At 41.1% G+C, this 24,984-nt stretch overlaps 1 protein-coding gene across 2 annotated transcripts; it reads right to left on the bottom strand.

Moving 5' to 3' along the window:
• Window positions 1–3,155: 3,155 nt before the first annotated feature.
• Window positions 3,156–24,094, bottom strand: LOC122649950 (L-ascorbate oxidase homolog). Of its 2 annotated transcripts, XM_043843213.1 has the most exons (4): window positions 24,082–24,094; window positions 7,412–7,421; window positions 4,783–5,051; window positions 3,156–4,607 (listed from the first exon to the last, which is right to left on the bottom strand). In XM_043843213.1, the coding sequence occupies exons 3-4, from the start codon at window positions 5,040–5,042 to the stop codon at window positions 3,203–3,205; spliced, it is 1,665 nt and encodes a 554-aa protein (XP_043699148.1). In that variant the 5' UTR covers window positions 5,043–5,051; window positions 7,412–7,421; window positions 24,082–24,094; the 3' UTR covers window positions 3,156–3,202. The 2 variants fall into 2 exon arrangements, with proteins under 2 accessions (XP_043699148.1, XP_043699149.1); XM_043843214.1 differs by lacking the exons at window positions 7,412–7,421; window positions 24,082–24,094 and having other exon boundaries at window positions 3,156–4,614; window positions 4,791–4,917.
• Window positions 24,095–24,984: the final 890 nt, after the last annotated feature.

Below are 24,984 nucleotides of genomic sequence, written 5' to 3'. Positions count from 1 at the left end.
ATGGCAAATAGTGGAGTATAAGCTGCCATTGCTTTTACTAAGGACTTCCCTACCCACCGATTACAAGAGTTGTTCCTTCCACTACGCAAACTTATTGATGGACCAAATTACTATCGACCAGTGAGATGATGAAATCTGACAACATCTGGGATGATACAAACCAAGACTTTAGGTAACTGAACCGACCCCTCATATCTGCTAGCCAGCTCACCATACCACCTGTCAGATGTCAGGCCAACCTAAGTTGACCCCTCAGATCATCCATCCAGCTCATCATACCACCTATCAGATGTCAGGCCAACCTAAGTTGACCCCTCAGATCATCCATCCAGCTCATCATACCACCTATCAGATGCCAGGCCGAATCGAGCCGACCCCTTAGATCATCCATCTAACTCATCATACCACTTGTTAGATGCCAGACCAACCCCACTGCCATCTCACACACAACTTCCACATTCAGAGCATTCAACGAAGGATCTGCCTCCATGTGGACCAAACTACCAAGTGTTAAACACCAGTAAGATCTCCAAGGGACTCTCCACAATGGTCTACCAACTTAGCTCTACTTCAATCTATCATCTTAACCCTATAAATAGCAACGCCTAGCCCAGGTAAGTGGAAGATATTTCATTTCATACTCAGTTTAGAGAATTATCTGTTGCAAGAGAACTAATTTAATCATCAGAGAGTCCTTGTTGGTTTAGATTGGCACTTTGCTGCTCAGCTCTGTTCTTCTGTGCAGGTCAGCTCAGCCTTAGGAGAACACCAAACGGATCTTGTTGCAACACCTATTAAGATTTCTGTCCTTCACCCCTGGAAAGTATCTCTCTTAGAACCACCAAACTTTGTAGGGAAGCCAAGATGCTAATCTGGTTTCAACAAACCTTTAGTCCCCATAATCTTGGCAAATATTCTCCTAAGTCAGATAGGGGTATATGATATATGACTAAAGATAACAGAGGACTTCACAATATAAATTCAGAATCTGTTTAAAGCCCTTAAAAAACTATCATCAACTTTCATGAAGATCAACAATTATTTGACGACACTCTACCTGCTAATATTGATGTCTTTGATGGACGCTGAACATTTCCATAGAATCTTTTGTTTTGGGGGGGGGGGTAATAGAGTATATTATAGATAACGTGAGAGCTTATGGCTCAAGACTACAAAGATCACAAAGCCATGGAATGGAAATGGACCAAACCATTGTACACGTCACCGATAGGGCCCTCCTTGCCAGGGAGTCAGCCACGTTGTTAATCTTCCTTGGTACAAAGTTAAAAGAACAAGACACAAAATAGCTTGAGAAGTGTAGAATATCCTGAGAGCAGTGGATAGGGTACCCCAAATTTCTTTACTCAATTTCTTGCCAAGACTCAAAGGAAAAACCTCCTCAGAGAGGGATGCGATCAAGAGACTATGAATCATTACAACATTGAGAAGCCAAGTGGCAGAGACGGTGTTGTCAGTAGGGCATGGAGTAGAACCATCAAGATGCCCAAATAGGTTCTGGGCAACAAGAAACGGTTCGATTTGGGTCTGCCAGTAGAGGTAGTTCTTTGTAGAAAACTTGATGGAGATGTAGTGGTGAGCCTGTGGGAAGGACGCACCATGCGCGGGAGTGGTGGTGGTAAGAGCATTAACGTCAACCATGGGTGAAGAGGAGAAGAAAAATTAAAGGAGAAAGTAAGACCAGGAACGCTAGCTCGTAGGAGCAGCGGCTCTGATACCATGTTAGAACTTAGAATTCTCTAACATATTTTCATTGATAGGAAAGATGTATAAATACATGAGGTTGGGTAATCCTAGAGAGGATTCCCTACATGAAATAATAGGAAACTACCTAAGATTGTGCACATGTTATAATAGGAAAGTCTTGGATCCTAAGTAAATCAACCGCATATAGAGTTTCTATATGCGTGAAACTCTATATACGTCAATAACAACCACAAAATAACGTTGCTGTAACAGATCACTAGAATACCAACGCAAGAGGGCAGCAAGGAACGTTGCTATAGCAGATCACCACAATGCCAAGGAACGGTGTTGTAGCAAAAGTAGATCACCAGCAACAAAATAGATCACCAGTAAAAACAGATTACCAGAGACAAAACCAAAGCACCAGAGGCAAAATCAGATCACCAGCGACAAAACCAGATCACCAACGAGCAACCAGTTCACCAGTCGAAGGGAAAAATGAAGCACCAAATGAAAGAAAAAAATCGTTACAACAACAAACCAGATTTCAGATTGAAGAAAACTTTACTACTACGAAGAAAGCTTTACTACTACGAAGAATCATATCACTGATAGCACTAAATCCTCTCTGATACCATCCGTGTTCACACGCACACACACACATTGAGAGAATGATTTATGTGGTTCGGTCTTCCTTAGAAGCCTACTCCACAATGAGAAAGAGAACCCCAATTCAACTTGTTCATTGGGGGTGAGATTCATTATCTTAAATAGAGGCTGAGTACAGTAGTTTAATAGAAATAGGTAACTGAAAGCAAACTAAGAGATATCGGATAGATATCAATATGGGATACGCCACATCACCTAATATATCGGGGTGATGGGTGATCCTTATCCAGCTAACAATGCCCAATCTCGCCAATACACAAACCCTAGTTATTAATAATCGCACATATTTTTTTCTTTATGTCTTCAATGTTTTGTTTAATACTAACAATTAAAAATCTTATTTTACAGGAAAAATTTCCTTCCTGTCTTTTTATATGGAAACAAATGAAGCCACAATGAAAAGATATAGGGAAAATTATAATCTCCATTTATCTGCCCCTCCATTTCCTCCATTACATCTAATGGGGGGAGTGGACCCCACCCAGGCAGTGTGTTCGGGCGGGGGTAGGGTGGACATTTCCCCCCCCCTATGAGATGTAATGGAGGAAATGGAGGGGCAGATAAATGGAGACACTAAAAGATCCACAGATATAGATATAATTTGAATCACTAAGAAAGTAAAAAATACTTATGAAATCTTCTTTGTATATATGAAGGAAACTTTATGTATATAACCCAATCCTCTCTCTCTCTCTCTCTCTCTCTCTCTCGTACAATAGTAGTCTCACAATCACAAACAGAGTGAGTGAATATGTGTGTTCAAGGAGGGGAGTGAGTACAGAATAAGAAATGGGTTAAACGTAGGTGGATAACAGAAATAGAAGAAGAATTAGGCACTGTAAGGAGGGGGCTTGGGCATTTCCTTGACAATGCCACAGAGCAAGGAGTTGTCGGGGAGGTTGTATTCGTCCCTGAGGGAGCGGGCAGGGGAGAGGACACTGATGTAGAGCTGTTGTCCAAGGTAGTTCCTTTCCGCCATGGTAGACCTGAGGCTCCAGAGGCCTGCGTTGTCGAAGGTGAGCATGATGGCGGCCCAGGAGTAGGGATAAACCTGGATGGTGTTGCGGCTGAGAGCATCAAGCAGGTTGTAGTTCTTCCTCTTCTCTGGGCTCCACTTGCCTGGCTCGACAGCTACGGCGAAAAAGGAGTAACCATTCAAGTGCCATGTCTGGATGCCCCTCTCGTGGTTCTCGAGGATGATCTCAATGTAGTTGCGGAAGGTGGCGTTGATGATGCTAGGTGCGAGGGTGACTTTCTGCTCATCCACCTCGGCAAGCTCATCCTTGACCAGATTGTACTCAAACACCTTGTCGGCGACGCTGTAGTACTCAGCGAGCTTGGGTGGGGTAGTTGGGTCGACGTGGGAGATGCCATTGATGGCGTAGCGGAGCTTGCCGTCGACTGTGGAGACAGTGTTGACAAGCTTGATGGTGCGGGTGATGTTGATTTTTCCGTAGTGATATGAGCCCTGTGGGTTGGGGCGGGCGGCACTGGCGGTGAGGTTCCAACGGAAGGTGCGGAACTGATTCAAGGACCAGGCCCAGCCAAGTGGTGCCTTGGGGAGCTCGGGAGAGGCGGGACCCTTGCTGTTGGTGTAGCGGATGAGGCCTGTGGCGGTGAGGGTGTACTTGGTGAAGCGAGTGGAAGCCACCATCACGTAGTCCTTAGGCTCCTGGTTGGCAGTCACAAGCACCGAATAGCACTGACCGACGTGCACGTCCAGGGACTCGTAAACGTTCTGTACAGTGTGGGAACCCTCTAGCTCAATCAGCTTCAAGGTGTGGCCTTGGATCCTGAAGTTGAGAGAGGTCTTTAAACCGACGTTACAGATCCTGTACTTGTAGGTCTTGTCGGGCTTCATGGTGAAGAGTGGGGAATCATTGTCGGCCTTGTTCTTGCCATTCATGAGGACGCCATTGGGCTTGCCGATGGAACGACCGCTGTCTAGCACCTTCCTGAGGGCGGTGTGGCTCTTGGTATACCAATCGCCGATCAATACGGTGTAGTCATCTTCTGGATCAAGGTAAGGGACGGGGATGAGCAAACGGCTGTTGACCCGAAGGCCTCCGAAGGCACCAGCGGCCCTGTGCATGCCGAGTGATGGGTAGTAGAAGTAGCTACCGATCTGGTCCTTCACTTGGAAGTGGTAAGTGAAGTTGGTCCCTGGTAGGATGGGGCAGTTGGTGCCGGGCATTCCCTCTTGCCAAGAGTTCTTCCTCTGTTGGATACCATTCCTGTAAAAATGAAAATTATTAACAATTCCCCTTCAAAACATCGTACGTAATTAACCCCCCCTCCTTAACCACCGTAATCCATACCGTACAGAAGAAGAAGAAGAAGAGAAGGAAGAACTAGGAAGAAGATTATTATTATTATTATTATTATTATTAAAAAAAGAAAGATACATACCAATGGAAGAGGAATGGCTCATCGAGGTTATTGAAGACATTGACGACGATGTTGTTGTTGGACGTGGAGTTGATGTTGGGACCGGGGAACTGATCGTTGATCATAATGACCTGTTGTGGTACGCCGAGAGGGGAGATGGTGCCATAGGTCACGTTCCATGTGAAGTAGAAGTAGGGATCCTCGGCCTGAACTAGGCTCACTGCCCAGAGGCAGCACAACAACAACAACGCACCCACTGACCTTGTTACCACCTGCGCCATCTCCCTCCTCTTCAGTATTCAGTTATATATATATATATATATATATCCTCTGTCCCTCTCTCTGTCTCTGTTTTTTTTCTCTCTCTGTGTCTCTCTCTCTCTCTCACACACACACACACAATACCACAAACCAACTTGGATTGGATTGGATTAATAGAGGACTAGACGACCAAAAGAAAGGAAAGGAAAGAAAAGATTTAACGAGAGGCCATTTTATATTAATTTGCAAATTGGAAGGAGGAGAGATACACTGAATGTTATGATCTCTGATTGCTGTCCCTCACTCACTTGGAGGAAGCACCATTAATTGCCCTTTTATAGTTTAACTCCCAGGACAATAAGGACAAGGACAAGGACAAGGACAAGGACAAGACAATTGGGCACCCGAAAACTTCTCCACCCTCCATTCATTCTCTTTCACTCTTTCCCCATGCATTGCGCCTCTCCTTCCTTCGTTCCCAACTTCTCTCTCTCTCTATTCTTAACTAATTGCATGCCCAACTGTACTACGCCAAAACCAATGGTTTCACCGCGGCCGCCCTCTTCGGTCTGGTGGAGTCTTTCCTTTGCCTAGGTCTCTATTTTGGACATTCTTACATTTGACCGCTTCCCCTGGTCATCCCATCCTTAACTTTGTGGGGTAATCTGGATCAGCTCTTGAGGATAAAAAAAGTTCCCTCCTTTTTACGTACTTGAATGTCATGTGTCCTTTAAAAAATCAAAACCGATTATTACGGATTTTGTTTTTGTCTCTCGGACTGAGGAATTCCAATGTTACTGTCATGGATATTAGATGCCAATGGAACTCTTAGTGTAGGTTGGATTTTGTGTATGGTTGGGTGGTCCATGTGTACTTGTAGTTCTGTTCAATCATTTCCTCATCTTTCTTTCTAATAAAATCATTTTAGGTTATGCTTTCTCTGTTCAATCTTTTTTGTAATTTTTATTGAATTAAAATGAATGAAGATGAATTTTCCATTTCCCCATGTGTTTTTTCAACCCCAAACCCGAAAACCCACTAAATTGAGAGGACTTTTTTAGGTTATGCTTTCTCTACGTAGAATAGCTCCCAGCTGTCTTACAATCAATGCTATTATAGATCTTTTACCAAAGAAAAGATAGCAGTCATCTGTGCAAATTGTCAAAGGGTGCCTTGGCCTAGCATTTGCAGAATACAGGGGCTACTTATGACCTCCTAAACCCATCTTTTGTTAATCAAGTTTTGTAGGTCAAGATGATTTGATTTATGGGGTAAAGAAAAAGTTATTCAGTAAAAATGGAAAAACAGGGGAAAGGGAAAAGCCATATAACCATGGAAAATTGTTCGGTGGGGGAGGGACAGATAGGTCAACCATTTGTAGTCTCTTTGATTATGCAGATTATAAAAGTTGATTTGGCCAAGCATTCTTATCTTTCAGGAGTATGTCTAAAATGCAGTATTTGAAAGTAGAATCTTAAATCCCACTATGGTCATCTTCTATTGAAACAGTTTCTTGAATCAAAAGCAAACTTAACGTTTTAGAAAACAAGAAATTATATACAAGGAAACGAAATTGAGAAACTTTCAACAGTGTTGTGGTTGAAGCATGACCGATGAATGCGTCCATTTGGGTAGAACTCAATGTAGGAGGTCCAGGTTTTCATGGTCATTATATCTTTCTCTTTTTTTTTTTTGTAACTTTATATTCAGTTGAACTTTATAGATTTTATTTTTGCTGGGCAACCGTCCTACTGCTGCTGTGACCATCAACCCTGTGTTGTTTACATCTATCAGTTGAACTTAATAGATTTCATTTTTGCTGTCTCTGTAAGATTCTCTATCTCATCTCATTTCTGTGTTGTTTACATTGAATGAAATTTGATTTCTTTCTCTCCTCTGTATTCGTTGTCTCTTCTTTTGCTTCTTCAGTTTAGATTCTGTATTTTGCCTAGATATTGCTGCTCTGGCTTTCTAGCTTTGGCCATTGACTGCTACTACTCAATGTTCGAAGACTTGCTGGTCTGCCTATTTTAATTTGATTATTATTTTTTTGTCATTTGATGAAATTGGATTTTTCTTGACGTACCCGATAGCAGTTTGGGTTTTTGGTATTAGTGGATGGTGGCAGCACTTGGCAGTTGTGGGGCTTTAATGTATTGTTTCATCATTTGCATTGGATCGATCTGTACGTTGTTGTGGTGGTGGATGTCAAAATGGATTGGCAAGACCAGGCTATGCTTTTCCTCTTTTTGTGTACGTGGAAATGTTTTCAGTAAAGCTACATGTCTTTTGTTGCCAATTATAAAATTGTACAATTTTCCTTTTAAAAGTTGAGTGATCTCTAAAATGGCACATCAAATTTTTTGGTTAGATGCTACTTGATTCCAACATTTCACTTTCTAGCTTTAGTGTTGGTTCTAGTTTTATTGAATACAGTTCTGAGTACAGTTTCAAGAGAATGACCCAACGATTGTCAAAATTCAAAGACTGAAGAAGAGTGATTTTGGGGCATTTGGGTAAACTGGTGGGAGAATGACTGGTTTTTTCTTAATTGCACTTTCTTAGGAGTGGTTTAGCTATGATGGATTGGTGAGGGTGAATTGATGAAATTATGGGTGAGGCTGTCAAGTCACTACATTAGCAGTGGTCTGTAACAGGTCATCAAGATTATATATAATCCATAACATCAGAAAAAGCATAGTTGTTAAGGCGCCTAAGCGAACCAAGGCGATGGAAAGGACTAAAAATCAAGTCGAATAAGGTGACAAGGCGTCACCTAGGCAAACAAGGCGACACCAAAAGTCAAGGCGAGAGAAAGGCGCCTGGACGCCTTGACAACTATGAGAAAACGAACCCAAAAAAATTTGCAAAATCAGAAGGAATCAATCCTCAGATCTTAGAACCAGCATAGAAAATAAATCCAGTTGACCTGAAATCCAAAGACAAATAGCAATTCCATATGGTTCAAGAACAGCAGCAGCAACATCAAAGATAACAAGCATATGCAGAATGTCCCACAGGAAGGAATTTGAGATTTCAGTTACTTCCAAGACATGGATTTTTGAAATGTATACATTGTTCAATTGTACACTAAAAGATGCAGCCATTAAACTAACATGGTTTTAATTAATGCAGGTGCGTCTTTAGCTCAAAAAGGAAGAGCAACTGGTTTTTTGCCAGGAGATGATGGTTCAACTCCATCAAGGCTCTCATGTTGACTAATTAATGAATTTTCTTTCAAATTTTGAAGACCAGGCTCTTAGCTTCTCAACTGATGCTGCCAATGCAATTGAAGACCAGGAGGACTTAGCTTCATAAGGCCTTCTAAAGATCAAGAAAATTTAAGAGAGTGAAATGAGTTGAGTCAGATTTAATAAACAGAAATAGAAACAAGAAATTAAAAGTAGAACCATCTGATCTATTCCTTTTGTTTTAAACTCCCACATGATAGTTCAATGCCTGAACAAACTGACCTACTGAGATTATAACAGGTACTAATTGAGACAAAAGATAAGAGTACATTATGGAAACCGGTTCTAGTTAATCATAAGGTTGAATTTTCATGAAGGCATTGACAGTAAAATGAACATAAACAAATATCAGGAAAAGAGATACAACCCTTGACTTTCTGAAATCCAGTCACATTAGTGATATCAGTATCCAAACCAACATCAAATACCCAGCTTACAGTCTCAGTTTTTCAAGTATGAAAATTTAGCCTTTATGGCATGAGTAGATCTCCAAAAACAGTTCATGGCACTATCATCAAGTATGCATTTCTATGCATTTATGAGCCATATTATCTGGGTCCTCTGTTTGAATTCAGATGCATGTTTTTAAAACCAGAAAGTTTTGACAATCAATATACTTTAGAGGCAATAACATCAAATGTTTGAAAGAGGGGCCAATGAACCAATGCTGGTTTAAAGGTGCAACAAAAACAACATTCTTCATGCTTCGGAAAATGAACAATTCAAGTGATGCTCAGTTGGTTTAGAAAAAACAGAACCTTGTCAGCAGTCCTAATTAATTTAGGTATCTCTCCCAGGCTGAATCTGAAGTTCTGGTGTGAAAAAAACCTTACTATAATTACAGATTTGGACCAAATGATGATCTGTAATAGAACCTTGAAAGAACTTCACGCAAGAACATCAAAGAAAAGACTAGCGGCAAGAGATGGGAGCAGCAGTATAGTAGCAGTAATAGCAAAGGTAAAAGCCTAGCAGAGAAGAACTGAAGCTTCTACTCCACAGCAATTCAATTCAAAACCCAAACTCTGTTTAAACACCTAATGTGGTTACTAGTGTAGACTCTTAACAATAGGAATTGGATATTTGTAAAATATTAAACAAAAAGGATAAACAAATTAGAAACTAACATTGTCTAGTTACTAGGCTACTGCTAAGTTCTATAAATACCACCAAAATAGCAATCTATAGGTGCTTACTATCAACAGACTGGGTGGTCATAACTTGCCACAGACAACTGATTACTAACATGGATTAGATGAGCTACACAAATTGAAAACAACCTCACCACACTTAAGATTGAAAAGTAAGAACAGCCACTATGTAATTTGATGTTCGCAGGTTGACACTGAGGGGGGGGGGGGGGGATGAATCAGTGCTCAATAAAAAATCTTCCCAAACTGTCCTGACAAATCACACACAACTGTCTCTGTAAACACCACCAGCCGGAGCACTCCGTAATTACCGGCTACAGTTCACATACACCCCCAACCTCCAACCAAAAATGGTCTGGCCTACCTAGGGTGTATGCCCATCTTATCCACAAGACAATGCACACAGATATACGTGGTTCGGCTTAAGCCTACATCCACAGGGTAATGCCCAACCCTGGGCTTCGTGTATTACCCGACACTTAACACAAGTTACAATTTGACTGCAACAACAGTCCAGGAGTCCCTACTCCTGCTTCCAACAATGCCCCAACACTGTTAAGGGCAACAACCCCCCCCCCCCCTTACAATAGCAACAACTATGTAAGAAATTTTCACAAACTCCTGTTGAGCATCAACTCAACAAGGCTTAATACAATCAAAACTACCATTCCCAATATCCCATCACATGTAGGTAATGAAGTTCATCCCAACAATCTCATAAGCTACTGACAATATAAGGGAAATGGTTTAGAGATTACCAAAGTGGACTAAGCCACTTGAAGTACTCCACCAATGCTCTTGGAAGGCTAAACTTTGAAAACCGATGCATAAACGCCGTCAATCTGACTTCCAAGTGATGAAGAGCATCAAACCCCAATCAAAATCTCCATTAAAATCATGTTCAAGCTTCTTCAACTCCTCACCTATTATTCTTTGCAGGGGTTCTAGAGCTTGACAAATCAGCCTTCTTGGAGAAATCTGGCTTTCTTGAAGGCCGTTTGCCTGTCAATATTTGGGCCTTCCTTTGATCCCGACAAGGCTCTCTACTCATCACTGCACCCCTATGCTTGATCTTATTAGGAAGGGCAAGCTTCTCTCCTATGCTGGCAGATTGATTCTCATCAAATCAGTTCTGGAATCGTCTTACATTTATTGGTCAGGCATCTTTGGGCTTCCTCAATCTGTTATTAAATCCATGGAGCCCCTCATGGCCTCGTTTCTTTAGAAGGGCTCTGAATCAGCTAGATTCTTGCACCACACCAGTTGGGTAGTTGTGTGTCTCCCTAAAAATGAAGGTGGCCTTGGCATTCGCAGAATAAAAGATGTGAACTCTGCGGGTATCATCAAGCTCATTTGGAAGGTTGCCTCTAAGCAGAAGAGTATCTGGGTCAACTGGTTATATTCAGGCCTTCTTCGACAAGACTCCATCTTTAGTCTCCTCTGATGCCTCTTGGGTCTGGCGTAAAATCCTAGCTAGCTGTCCACTGGTCCTACAAGCTATTCGCTCTAGTATTGGTGATGGGCTCTCCACCTACTTATGGTTGGATCACTGGCACCCTATGGGAATCCTCCTCCATTTGGTCTCTCCAAGAACCATCTATGCTTCAAGGCTCCACAGGCTATCTCTCGTGGCCGATATTTTTGATCAAGCTGGCTGGTCCCCTCCTCCCTCTCCTTCCCTCAATCTCATCTGAAATAAGCTCCACACCATCTCTAGGAGGCCTGCTTATAGAGGTGACTGTGTTACTTGGAAGACCAGCAACTCTTGCTCCTCTTCCAAGGCTGCCTGGAATCTCATCCGTCTGCATAACCCTTTAGCTCCTTGGTGCAAGCTGCGCTGGTTCAAGTTCCACATCCCCTGCCACTGCTTCACAGCTTGGAGAATCTTCATCGAATGTCTCCCAACCCAGGCTTTTCTTCGCTCTAGGCAGATCCCAATCTCTCCTGCCTGTTGTCTCTGTTGGAATAATACTGAAGACTTGTATCACCTCTTTTTTGAGTGCCCTACTACTGCTGCCATCTGGAAAGGCATCTTCTCCAAGTGTTGGCCTTCTCAAAGAAGAATCCTCCCTTTCTCAAGAGAATAGATCTGGATTGACATGACCTTTGCGGGCATCTCTATTTATGACACTGTTGGCCGATTAGCTTTTTGTGCAACTCTTAACCACATTTGGATGGAGCGTAACATCAGGAAATAGACCTCCAACTCTTGCTCTTACCAGAAGATTTGGGATTCCATTTTCTTTGAAATTAAAGCAAAGTTATTGCTAGCTCCTCCTTCCAGTTGTTTTGACACCACAAGGAACAGGCTCATTGTTGATTCCTAGGGCCTATCAAATGTTTCTTTTGTTGCTTCAGCCGCCAGCTAGCTAAGCTAGGGCTTGGCTTTTATTTTTCTTTCTTCCCTTCGGGGCCCCTTGTTTCCCTTTTCCCTTTTGGTAATGAACTTCTTTTTTACCCAAAAAAAAAAACTCCTCACCTAAGCTTTTTCAAAGTTCTCCCACGTTTTTCCCCAAATCTTGAGTCTTTTCTTCAAGTTCTTTTGATGCAGGGACGAAGAGGGTATTTTACTGAGATTTTTGATAGGTGGTTCACCCAAAACGGACATCGGACGGCCAAGATATGGAGCTTCAAAGATCGGCCAATGATAAAATTCCATTTGGAATCTTTTATGCACGTGTACCAAGCTTTGGCTAAGCATGGAATCAAGGGACCATGGAGGTGCACAGATTATATTAAATATAGATCGTCAGATTGGAGTAAGATAATGAGGTGCATTGATGACCGTAGAGATGGTATCAGATGGATCATCAGACTTGTCACTTTCACTGAGACATGAACCAATGGATGCTTAAAGATCAGAATCTCAAGAGCGCATGTTGAACGCATTCCAAGCTTTTAAAGCTTCACAAAAAGTCAAGCATGAAAAAGGTGATGCCACGTTTCGGATTCCTAGAGGGTGGTACAATTCAAATCTCTTCAACTTATCCAATAACCAATGAGATTTCATTATATAGGATCTCCAAAAAGGCATTAAAGCCTTCATTTAATGTTCAGCTTTGTGACTTTCAAAAAGGGAAGAGTCACACATGATATCCCAGCTTTTGCTCCCAATCGAATCCTTTGAAATGGAATCTTTATAGATTCAAATACCTTCAATATAAATTGATGCCCTTAGTAATCCAAACTCTTAAAAATTGCACATAACCCCTTTTTAACTTTGTCATTTATACACAAGACCTTCGCTTCAACTATGTATGTCCCTGTAGACCAAACTCTTAATGAATTGTAAATAAAACCCCTGAGACAAAATACACCAACCGAATGCTCATTTGGAAAACTTGGCCAAATTTTGGCTAAGTATGGGAGAGACTTTTATGCTATACTTTTTCAAAGTGTAGCAAATACTCCATTTTGAATTTCCTCTTGTCTACACCATTACCAGGCCACATCACCTCAACCTTATCACTGTCCGACCACTTAGCTGCCACCTCAGCCATGTTAGACACTCTTTGTGGGGTCCACAATGTGGACCTCAATTTTCTCTCTCCTCTTTCTCTCTCCACTTTCTCTCTCCTTAAAATAAGGAGGAATAAACACATAAACACTTGCCAACACACTACCATCATCACAATGAGTACTGTCACTTGCTTATTAGCTACTCCAAATTACCATTTTGCCCCTGAGAGATGTAAGAGGACTAAAATGCCCCTGAACACTTCCAGACACTTCCAAGAAACACATCTCCTAATTTGTTTGCACTTGGTTGCCAACAATGACAACACCTTACAACTACTGCCAATGGACCAACATAATTAATTCAAAATTTGTGTCCAGGTCTTAAATTCCAATTAGAAAAGGTTGATCATGCAAAACAAGAAACTACTAAACTCTTAAATTCCAAATGGAAAAGGCTGTATGAGTCTCGATGGGTTCGAACCATCATCTCCTGGGAACAAACCCAGGTGCTCTTCCTTTTTGAGCTAAAGACTCATCTATTTGCATAAACCGTGTTAGTTAAGGTCTATAATGAAAATTTAACGAATCACACAACATGGAATGATGTAAAGAACAAATAGAGGAAAACCATTCCTAATAGTAATTTTGATATCTTCAATTTGGAAGATTAATGGACTGGGGATTTCAGTGAAGTTTAAACCATTTCTAATGGATTCAATTGGGTGGCTTCGGCTATCTATTGACCAAGCTCAGATTCAAAAGGCAATAGTTGTAGACAAAATTTGATAGAATATTTTTTCTCATAGCGTGCAGCACAAGATAAACTACAATTTTGCTGATAATCTTCAATAAAAAGGACATGCATTAATACAAACAAGTGCTTGTGGGTCTGAACAAGAAAGGGTATATTGTCCTTATGCCTTATGAATAAGAAATGTATCTACCAACAAAGTATCAAGAGTTGAGCCATCTAATATGCTTCCAACAACTCCTCACTCTTAAAACAAATAGTTGAAATGACTAGTTTCTGTTCCGATTCCCATCAAAGAACCTGCAATTGCCATGATAGCTCGGACATCAGCAAAATCAACGTTGACTAGACCAGGAACCTGCAGTTGTGATAACCCACAACTAATTAGAAAACAAGTAAATATTAACACTCAGAAGCAAAAGGAAATAAATTTAAGGATAATTTACACATACCACCCCTGAGGTTTAATGAAAGTATAATTATACCCTCCAGTTTTGGATAATTCTACGTACCCCCTGAGGTTTACAAATGTTAACACATATACCCATTCTGTCAGTTTATGAATAACGGTGTTAAAATCAATAGGTAAATAACAAACATGCCCCTTCAAGAAAGAAAAAAAAAACCTGCAACTCATCTTCACCAAATCGTTTAGGGTTTGAAAAAGGGGAAGATGAGTTGCAGGTAGTCTTCCTGGAATTCGATCTAGAGAAGAAGCTGATTGTATTGTGGCCTACTTTGGAAGGCATTCATGTATTGCGGCTGGTGTGATGAGGCCCAAATTTTGTGGATGGGTTTCCAAGTCACCTAACAATTAGGATTCAGAAATCCCTTGGCAAACCAAAATCGCAAGATAGGAATTGAAACCAGTAATGAGAAAACCAGATAACAGACTAATGACAAGCCTTATCTGAGTCAAAGTCTGGTCGAAGGTCAGATGTAGTGGGATAACCAGTTGTAGACACTGAATTTTGTCACCCCCCCGGCGATGATGACAACAGGACACGGACAGACATCGGTATCTCTCTCAAGAAGGACTCTTGTCCCTACATCTAAGTCAAATCATCCTAACTTTCCTAAAATGACTTATAAGACCCTTTTACCAAATACTGAAGGAGGTACTGCTCACTTTTCCCAAACACGGCGGTCCCGTGGAGGTCCCATGGGCCCAGACACACCCTGAACCCCAAAAATGGCCTATTTAGGCCCAAAAAGTGAGGGGAGGGGGGACCACACTATCCACGGCGCCGTGGACAGTGTCCCACGGCCCCGTGGAGGTCCCCCACTACAATGGTGTACGGATCCATGCCGCCGCGAAGGTTTTTGATGTCAGCAAGCTGACGTCATCCACGGCGCCATGGAAAAGTCTCCCACGGCGCCGTGGAGGATCTATCTGGCTAGAGATGTGGGGCACTCCCCCCTATAAATAGGAGGGTCCCCCTCCTCTCATTTCAGGGATTTTCAGGCAGGGAGACCCTCTTAGTGCAAGATCCAACCCTTTTTGCCTCGATTCCCTTTTCTTTTGAGCAAGATTTTAAAGGTACGAGTAGATCCATCGATTACCCAGCCAGGTAGAGAGTGATTTCATTCCCTCTGAGTCGTTATCCCGTCTGTGCACGAATAACAAAAGTCTCCTTTTATGGCCGTTATGCTATCTATATACAGATAACGAGAATCCCTTATACAGCCGCTGCTCTGCCCGAAGTCTGAGTAACCCATCTCATATTGTCCTTACTCTGTCCGAAAAGAGAGAGGCAAGCCGATCGTCTGTCTCCACCTGAGCCGTGGGACATCACATATTTCGTACTTGGTGCATTTTCATTTATTTCTTGTATTTCTTGACAGGTATCTGTTTCTTTCCTTCTTATTATTTTTGGCATAATGTAGACAATTAAAGTAACTCGCTTTAGTGTACATAGTAAATGTTTTTATATCTTTCTTTGTCATGATTAGTGTATCATAACTTAGCCTTGCATGTTAGTATAGGATATATTATTAAGGGAGAATATTCAAAAACAAGCATCTAGTAGAAAAACTGGTTTGTTCGGGAGAGGTGGGTGCCTAACACCTTCCCACTCTCGTAACCTGACTACTTACCCTGAATCTCTGACCAGACCATATAGAATCACGTAGCCCTTTCCGATAATCCTGGATGGGGCTACACCCATTGGGTCCTAGGCCCTAATCCTAGGTGGCGACTCCATTTCTTTATGAAGTATGATCCCAATCCCCATGATGATATGTCGGAATAATATGTCGTCATTCATCGAAGCCAATCCTTGTTGCCATAAGGCTGAGGAACCCTCGTCCCGAGGACCACGGTACTTACACCAGTCTTTCAAAGTTTTACCCAAATCTGACCATCATATTTGAAGATATGGAACAATCGTAATAGGGATGAAATACTTCAAATGTAATTCCAGAACATCAATTCGATAGAAGGAAATCAAGTGTGTAGAACAGATGCAGTCGAGGGATGAAACTGATAGATTAAAAATTGTGCAATTTGGGTAGGTGCACTTGTAATAACTACATGGGTTTTCACTCCCTTTCACTTGTTTTTGTCCATACTTTCTCCAATTATACCCATCTTCCGACCTCCTCTGCTCTCTAATGAACATAGTGTTCTAAGAGATTGATTGTATTCATATTGAAATCCACCACTGACTTGGGTATTAGTTTGAATCGTGGCAATCTCAGGAGAGAAGCTCGGGTTTGGGGCGAATTCGAATTTCACTATAGCCTTTGAATCAATTTGCTTGTTGGATTCCTGTAGATTCCATGCTTGTTTCTGTCCTTTCAAGGTTTCTACCTATTTCCATCAAAACCAAAATCAATTAAGAAGCTCTAAGACCAAAATTAAATGAAACCTATAAATGGAAAGAAGAGAATAGAGAGAATCAGTATACCATAGAAGATGATGATGTTTCAGAAGTCTGAAACATTGAACCAGAAGACATAGCAGATCTTATTTGGGGCTGGAAAGAGAAATTGGAGTTATTTCCCTCGTCATTTTTTAGACTTTGCTGAAAGCTACTCTTCTAATTGTATCCCTAGGCAGGCAGTGAACCTTAACAATTAACAGAAATCAAGAACCAGAAAACTTGGCCGGAATTAGAGATTTTAGGGAAATAGACTTGAAGTAGCTCTTGGAAATCGATGGCAGAATCAAATGAAGAACTGAAACCCTGACGAATGGGAGGGTAGAGGGAAAGGAAGGAGAGTGAATCAGGATCGGTTCCATGGTGTTCCCTACAAGGATACCTGCAACTCATCTTCCCCAATCGATTTGGGGAAGATGAGTTATAGGGTTTTTTTTTTTTTTTTTTTTTTTTTTGCAAGGGCAATTTTATTAGTTCACGTTATATTTTTAACGTTGTTAATCATAAACTGACGGAATGGATGTATATGTTAATGTTTGTGAACCTCAGGGGAGTACGCAGAATTATCCAAAGCTTGGGGGTATAGTTATATTTTCGTTAAACCTCAGGGATGGTATATGTAAATTACCCTAAAATTAAAGAAGACAATTTCCCCTAGGTGTGAGGAAGAAGATGAATTTGGGTTTTTAGGTACAAGGGTAAAATCATAAATCAACACTGATCAAGGGTAGTTTAGGGATTTAAATTTATTTAACTGGCTGACATCATCACTTAACAACGTAAATTACCTTAAAATTAAATGGATAACCGAAATCCGAATCGGAATCCGCATCCGTATTCGTTTAGAGATATCCGGAAAATAATCCGAATACTCCGATTAAAATCCGTCCGAAAAAAATCCGAATACTTAATAATAAAAAATTAAGTAAATAATGATTTTGAGGGTTTTTGAAGATTAAACAAGTTCTAGAATATGATGAAAAGAGAATCATGATCTAAGAGATATGGATTGAGAGTGAATTGTATCTGCTAGGGGGAGGAAGGTCCGGGTTACACAAGGCAGAGATGTAAACGGATGGTTGAAAATCCGAATCCGTTTAGAGGTATCCGTATTTGGCCAGGGAATATCCGGCTCCGATCACATCCGATCCGTAATCCGAATCCGATTTTACATCCCTACTCACACCTGCAACTACCCATCTAGGGTTTGGGTAGACGATAATGGCGAACCAGAGCAGGCATGTCACTTCTAGACGCGGGACTCCATTGATGCCTAAACAGGAGTTCGAGACTTGCATCTTCAACTTGAGAATGAGATTTTATCATTTAAAAGAGCAATAATCAAGCAAAGGAGAAATTAAAAATACCCAGAGAGATTGTTCCAAGAACAGTAGTGGAGGAGGTGATACAGTTGCCTTTGCTTTTCTTTTTTTTTTCTTTTTCCTGTTTTTGGCAATTTGAATCGATGATGGTGTCGGTGCTTATTGGAGTTTGGAGTGATTCACATGGTACAATAGATTAAAAACGAATTCCAGCCCAGATTAAAAACCCCAACATATTTCTACCCTACTTTTCTCTCGCTCTCTCCTATTTTTCTCAAAACCCCCTGTTGCTCCACTCACTTCTGAAACCCCTTTCCTAAAACCCCCCATTCGAGTGCGACAGAGGATGGTGTGGTGTGCATTCTCCTCAATTGGCTGGAAACTTCTAGATAATGTAGGTATCAAACAGCAATGGTGTCCCTTGCAATTGTCGAACACAATTTGCAGCGAGCAGTTGGAGGAGAAGATTCCTTTGGTCGAAGTCTCTCCATAAAGAGAGATCGTTTTCCTTGGAATATTGCGGGAGTTTTTGCATTTTGGAATCTGGGATCAAGGGTGAAGGGCAGTATTGTAAATTTAATTCTAATGTTTTGAGGCTAAATGGGAGCGGTGCGAGTGTCAAAATACGTGTTGGCAAGACATTCTTCATTCTTAACCCTCGATTTAATAACATAAAATCTGAACCGTTGAACAGTTACTCTCTCACTTTATTGGAGACGGGTTACGGTAACAGTAGGTCATCCTCTGCTAAACCCCATCGTGAATCGTGATTCATCTTCTTCGTTGAATCATTAGATAACCCTATTTTATTTTTTTCTCTTCTGAACTCATCTACTGGTTTACCAAAAAAAAAGAACTCATCTACTGCAAAATCGTCGCTAGAAGAACGCTCCTTAACTGGTTTTATATTTTTACCGAGAATTTTAAGGCATTCTGATTTGGGTTTAATAATGTTTATTCTCAACTAAAATCCAATCTCTATTCAATTCCACAAATCCAACATGAGCTTCTTTAGTTTTCTTTGATTTTTTCCTTGGGGTGATTCTGTAATGGGTTTAGTAGATCAGGTGTAACCCAGAACGGAATACTTTTGAAAGGTTAAGTTCAAAGCAATTTATTGTCGCCCAGAGAATGTTCCAAATCCTAGAGCCTCTGATGTTCTATTCTAATTGAAATTTCGAATATCAATAATCCTCTTGTGTTTCTATGATTTTTCATTAAATAAAAAAAAAATCCATGGTTTTCCTTCTTCACAAAATTTAGAGTACCTTTCTCTCTGTCTTCCACTCGTTATTTTTTTTTTTTTATTTTATGAAAATCTCCCACTCGTTATTGCTCCCGTTTTCAATGTCATACACATCATACTAAAAGAGGGCTCTTCAATCCTCTAGAGTTGAGAAAATGGAAAAGCCTGCAATTGCTCGTCTTGGTTTGTACCGGTGGTGGTCTCCTCTTCGTCTGATGGAAAGAAGGGTTGCACCTCAACTCAAATTTTTGGCAGAAGAGCACATGCTGCTTAATCCAATAACTGAACCTACTTCATAGAAACTATCACAGCCAGTAATAGGTGACTAGATGGATATTTATTGAATGGCTGGGATTAATCTCATTGCAAATCAACGGTTACTATTAAAAACGTGGAAATAAGTTTACAGAACGTACGTTCTGCTACCACTCACCCATGTTTTAATACAAGGGTAAAGTAGTCCTTTCATACCAATAACTAACACCAAACTAATACTGTTACTGTAGAGGGACTAATTTGAATTTTTTCAAAAATCAGGGGGTAATTTGAGTTTCGATTGAAAACCAAGGGGTGATCTATAATTTACCCAAATGATAATGAAGACATTCTGGTCCAGTGATGGTACTAGATCATAAAAAGGTGGGATGTTTCCATCCATTAGATACCTGCTTGTGACTTCTGTAATTTTGGGCTATGCTCTCTTCTTTTTCCCTTCCCTCGTAATTAAATTCCCCTTAAAATGATTGCTATGCTTTGTTTGCTATGCTCTGATTGCTATGCTTTAATTGCTATGCTCTGTTTTTTGGATGTCAGTAAAGTAATTTTATTAGAAGGCAAGATGAGAACATGATTGAACAGAACTACAAGTACACATGGACCACCCAACCCTACACAAAACCCAACCTACACTAAGAGGTCCATTGGCATCTAATATCCATGACTGTAACATTGGAATTCCTTAGTCCGAGAGACACACTAAATGCCTTAGCTCGAACCTGAGAGTGGGAGGAATAGGGGGTAGAGATCTAACTTCCACTGGGTCCTCCGGCAAGGCGAGGAGTGAGAGAGGCTCAAAAATCTCTCTGCAACAGAAAGTTTAAGGGTAAATTACAGATCACCCCTTGGTTTTCAATCGAAACTCAGATCACCCCTTGGTTTTTGAAAAAACTCAAACCAGTCCCTCTACAGTAACGGTGTTAGTTAGCTGTTAGTTATTGGTGTAAAAGGACTATTTTACCCTTGTACTAAAACATTAGAATAAACTTAGAATACTACCCTTCCTTCATCTTCAACCTAAAATACCCCACCCCTTTCCTGCAACTCTGCTCGGAGCACCGCCATCGCCGCCTCCGTCGGCGCACTTCGTGGGGAAAGGTGAAGATTCAATGAACCAGCTTGAAAGGAAAAACCTATACAGCCAAATCTCTTTCTTTTTTTTTTTTTTTTCTTCTTCCAGGAGGATGGAGTTGAGCTGTACGAACCAGCTTGTCTCGCTGGTATAACCATGGACGACGATGACTATACCCAAGATGTCGTTGGTTGGGAGAGGGATCCAGGATTGGGTGAAGAGCTTCATGCCTCTGGCATTGGCTGAGAGGAGTGAGAGACGGAGTTTCGTTCGTAGAACTCCTCCACAGATAAGAGTCCGAAAGGGGCTCTTCTTGTTTCGCTTTCAGACTAGAGAAAACCTGCAAATGAGTTCAGTCAAACAGAGAGATCGAACATAAAGTACAATAAAAGCATAGTAGAAAGGTGGGCAAGCGAAAGAAGAGCAATTAGAGATTTCGATGGCTTCCAAAGGGCAGCAAGAGATGGCGCAGAGGTCAGAGGAGGGGAGGGATGAGTGGACAGTGGAGCAGACAGGGGAGTTGCAGGCGACGAAAGCAGAGGAAGAGACATCAGGAGGAGTGGTGGGGATGGAGGTGTCATATTTGCCTTCGCAGAGAATGCATTCAAAAGGGGAGCAAGGGAACCAAACTAGGTCGCTATCGGTGTCCATGTAAAGGGAGATGGTTTGAACTGGGTCAGAGCCAAGAGAGAAGGAGAGAGTGTAGTACCTACCAGGAGAGAGAGGGAGAGAGATTTGGCAGCGGTGGAGGTGTCCATGATGATGACGGTGGTTGCGGAACCTGGTGGTTGAACGAACAGAGGAGGATTTGAGGAGCTGGTGCGTATGGTCAAACTTAAATTGGGTTTTTGACAAAGAGTGACTCAGAGGTAGAACAATCTCTGAAGACGAATGGGAGAGATATGTCACGTAAACAGTGATGAAGAAGAGCAAGGAGATAAAAAGACCCCATGAATGCAGAGATAAGTTAAAAAAAGTTTTTGAATGAGAAAGAGGTACAAATAGAGACAGAGTGGGTTTAAGTTGGTTTTAAAAGAGATGGGAATCAAGGGGATAAAGCTGCTTGCCGAGGTTTTTATTGTCACTTGGAATGAAACTTCTGCCTTTTCTTCTCTCCAGTGAACTTTGCCTGAGATTGAGTTGCAGGTGTGAGGAAGAGGATGGATTTGGCATTTTTTACTTAAAGGGTAAAGTAGTAAATCAACACTGGTCAAGGGTAGTTTAGGAATTTAAATTTATTTAACTAGCTAACATCATCATTTAACAGTATAAAACTAATGTTAGGGACTAATTTATCATTTTGGGTCTAAAGCAGGGTGATTTGAGTTTTTTCAAAAACTAGGGGGTGATCTGAGTTTCGATTGAAAACCAAGGGGTGATCGATAATTTACCCAAAGTTTAATAACCAAATAAAAAAAAGAACCACAGGAAAACATGAATCAACAAAGAATTTCATGCAATCACAAGGAGAAGAAGAAATCCCAGTTACAACTCTTCAACCTATGAATCCCTAAAAACGTACAGAATCAGAATAAAAAAAAAAAAGGCAAGTAAACACTACCTCAAGCAAATCATTTTGCTCAGATAAAACCCAGGAATATCTTTAAACCCGCTCCAAGGCCGTCTCCGATGGTATTACCACAGTTCAGGTACCTGGTTCGTCGAAAGGAGAATCGACCGCCTTTGCGTTAGGAGGAGTGGTAGCGGTGTGAGAGAAACCTCATTCGCCAGAGGTTGCTGGTGTGAGAGAAACCTTGTCTGCTGAAGGTTACTGGTGTGAGAAACCTCATCGTCGATTTCGGGAGGAGTGGAGAGAGGAGAGAGAATAGAGGGAACGAGTGGAGACAGGAGGGGTTAATAAAAAGTGGGAAATGCAATTTAGTATCAAAATTGACCGTTGGATTAAAGTTGGACAAGTGTCAATCATCCAATATGGGAACTAGACGAACCTGTGGGTGTCAGAACCTGACAGCATAAAAATGTATGATTCGGAGAGTTGAGCTCGTCTCCAGGGAGGCGTGCACCTGGGGTGCTGCCAGGGGGCATCCAGCGGCTGAGTTATGCTGCACACATCTCGGTGCATGCCTAGGGATGTGTGCAGCACAGCCCAATGACTGGCAGCACCCTGGCAATTCCCTGCTCCTTGGAGACGATCCTAATCCTGATTCAGATCAGCTCCTGAGGATCAAAAAGTTCCCTCCTTTTTACGTAATTGGATGCCATGTGTCCTTTAAAAAAATCAAAATCGATTATTACGTTTTTTGTTTTGGGTGGGTGGTAGCAGGACAGACGCCTTCCGAACTTATTTTCTCGTCTTTATCATATTAACTGTACATTTGGCATAAAATTAACCTGAGCCATCAATTGATTTTCTTTTGTCATCGGTTACTGGTTTTTACAGTGAAGGGTTCATGGCCACTTTTGCCGCTGCTACATTTCAATCTTTCCCGGCCCTCTCTCTCTCTCTCTCTCTAGTCCATCCCGATTCCCCTCGCTCTGTCACCCCCCACTCCTCACAGCTCCATTAAAGTAAGTTTTAATGTGGCTATTTGATGCGATGAGGGATGCTTTTTGGTTGCAGGCTCCAACCATTACTTGGGTCTTGGACAAGTTGAGGTTCATCGTTAGTGCCTCACGATCAGTGCCTAAGCCATTCCATGGACTTCCTTTTGCAAGTGCATGCTGATAACGTTGATTCATTTTGATCACCCATGAATCTGACCCACTCCTGCATTTGCGCCTCCAGACCAGACTCCTCATCAATGCCAAGATTGAACGAGTCTGGCCGTAAATTTTCTATCTCATCGTTTTCATCATCAATGGAGTCACCGATGAAGCTCACCTATTCGCTAAAAAATCCAGAAGTCACAAATCATGTAGAAGTCTTTACCAACTCACGCAACTATGCAGAAAAATCCTCTACTTGACGGAAAGATGTTGGGGGTAAAGAAAGGGTATTTGGGTTCAGTGTTAATGTTCTTCAGAAACTATTGCAAATGTGACCGAACTACAATAATCACAGAGACTGCACCTCGAATCGAGTAAGAATCTCCTGAAATAGGCTTCACAAAAGAAGCTAGCCATAATTGTCGAATATGATCTATTCCATCTATAATCATCTCCTTAAGACCCAAACATAGATCAAAGAGCACAAAGCTCTCACTCAGAAATCATATCCCTTCATACTCTAAAAACAAACAGAATAAGAGAAAACCAAAATCTCATAACAGCGAAGAAACTCGCATCTAGAGGAAGCAGAAAAATAATAATAAAGTAGATTCAATCAAAACCGATAGAAATAGGGCATAAACTCGATTGATGAGGCGAGGAGAGGGAGAGAGAAGGTAGGGAAAGGGGGCTGTTGGTTCGCGGTGGAGGGGAGAGGAAGAGAGTGGATTGGGGGATGGAGAGACGCAGAGGGGAGAGAGTTAATGGTTAAAGCCGGTCTTAGGTTAGCAATTCAATGGCTGAGATTGGATGGGATTAAATCAACGGTTTTTAGTTGAAGAACGTACCGTCAAAATATTTGTGCGTACGTTCTGCGACCTTTTAGCCTTTTGTTTTTCTTTGGGTTTTGTTTTGTTTTTGTTTTTGCTTTTATTTTTTTTTTTCCAATTATTTTAATAATATTTTTAATATTCCACCCCACCCTCATTCTTTCTTTTCTTTATTTTCATCTTATTAATCGTTTCTTGTTGGAATTTTTAAATGATTTTCAAATTTTAAATTTAAAATATGATTTTATTGTATTATAGGTGTATTAAAGGGCAAAAATTCCACCAAATTAGGGATTACCAGAATGTAATGGTGGTTTTTTTTATCGAATGCTGGTTGATTTGAGTACAATTAAAATTGAACATTGTGGTGTTCTAATGCCATGGGCTATCATTGTAGCCATGGTTTTTCTTTTTGCATTACTCTATTGTTTTCTTCACATGTATGCAAGTGCTGAGTATTTCATTATTGTTACTATGAAATCCATTGCCAAAGTTGATCTACTCATAATCATGGTCATCGGAGGTATCTTGTAATACCCCAAAATTTTCCTGTATAGAATCTCACACTAAATTTCTATAGAAATGTAATCATCCATTATGGCAAAATTCAGAATTCTTCATCAAATTGCTTTTAAAAAAAAAAATGAGGACATAAATCCCATCAAGGCAAGACATTCTGGAATGGTTCCTGAACATCTCACTCTTGCTATTCAGGAACACAACAACTACATGACCAAGGATTATTGAGCCCACAACTTCTAAATGGGCGTGCAAAGCATTTGTTGTCGATAAAAGAGCAGAACAAACAAGGGAAAAAATGGGACTTGTTATCAATTCTTGTTGTTGACAAGTTTCCACTTCTGACCAGACTGCCTCTCCTTCTTCACCTTGTTGGATCTACAATCTTCTCCAAACTTGATCTTAAAGCAGGATTTTGGTAGTTTGGAATTGTCCTAGAACATCGACCATACAACTTTTTGCATTCCTGGCCACCATTTTCAATGGACAGTAATGCCATTTGGATTAAAGGTTGCCCCCTCTATTTTTTAGCAGTC

Source organism: Telopea speciosissima, chromosome 2 (genome assembly GCF_018873765.1).
Source record: "Telopea speciosissima isolate NSW1024214 ecotype Mountain lineage chromosome 2, Tspe_v1, whole genome shotgun sequence".
Classification (NCBI taxonomy): Eukaryota; Viridiplantae; Streptophyta; class Magnoliopsida; order Proteales; family Proteaceae; genus Telopea; species Telopea speciosissima.
Note: the sequence above shows the minus strand (reverse complement) of the source record. Positions and strands in the feature narration are given on the sequence as shown.

Excerpts from the sequence above, each read along its gene's own strand:
- LOC122649950 (XM_043843213.1), bottom strand. The coding sequence starts at position 5,042 with ATGGCGCAGGTGGTAACAAGGTCAGTGGGTGCGTTGTTGTTGTTGTGC. Across the intron at positions 4,608-4,782 it reads GAGCCATTCCTCTTCCATTG|GAATGGTATCCAACAGAGGA; the intron begins GTATGTATCTTT and ends TCATTTTTACAG.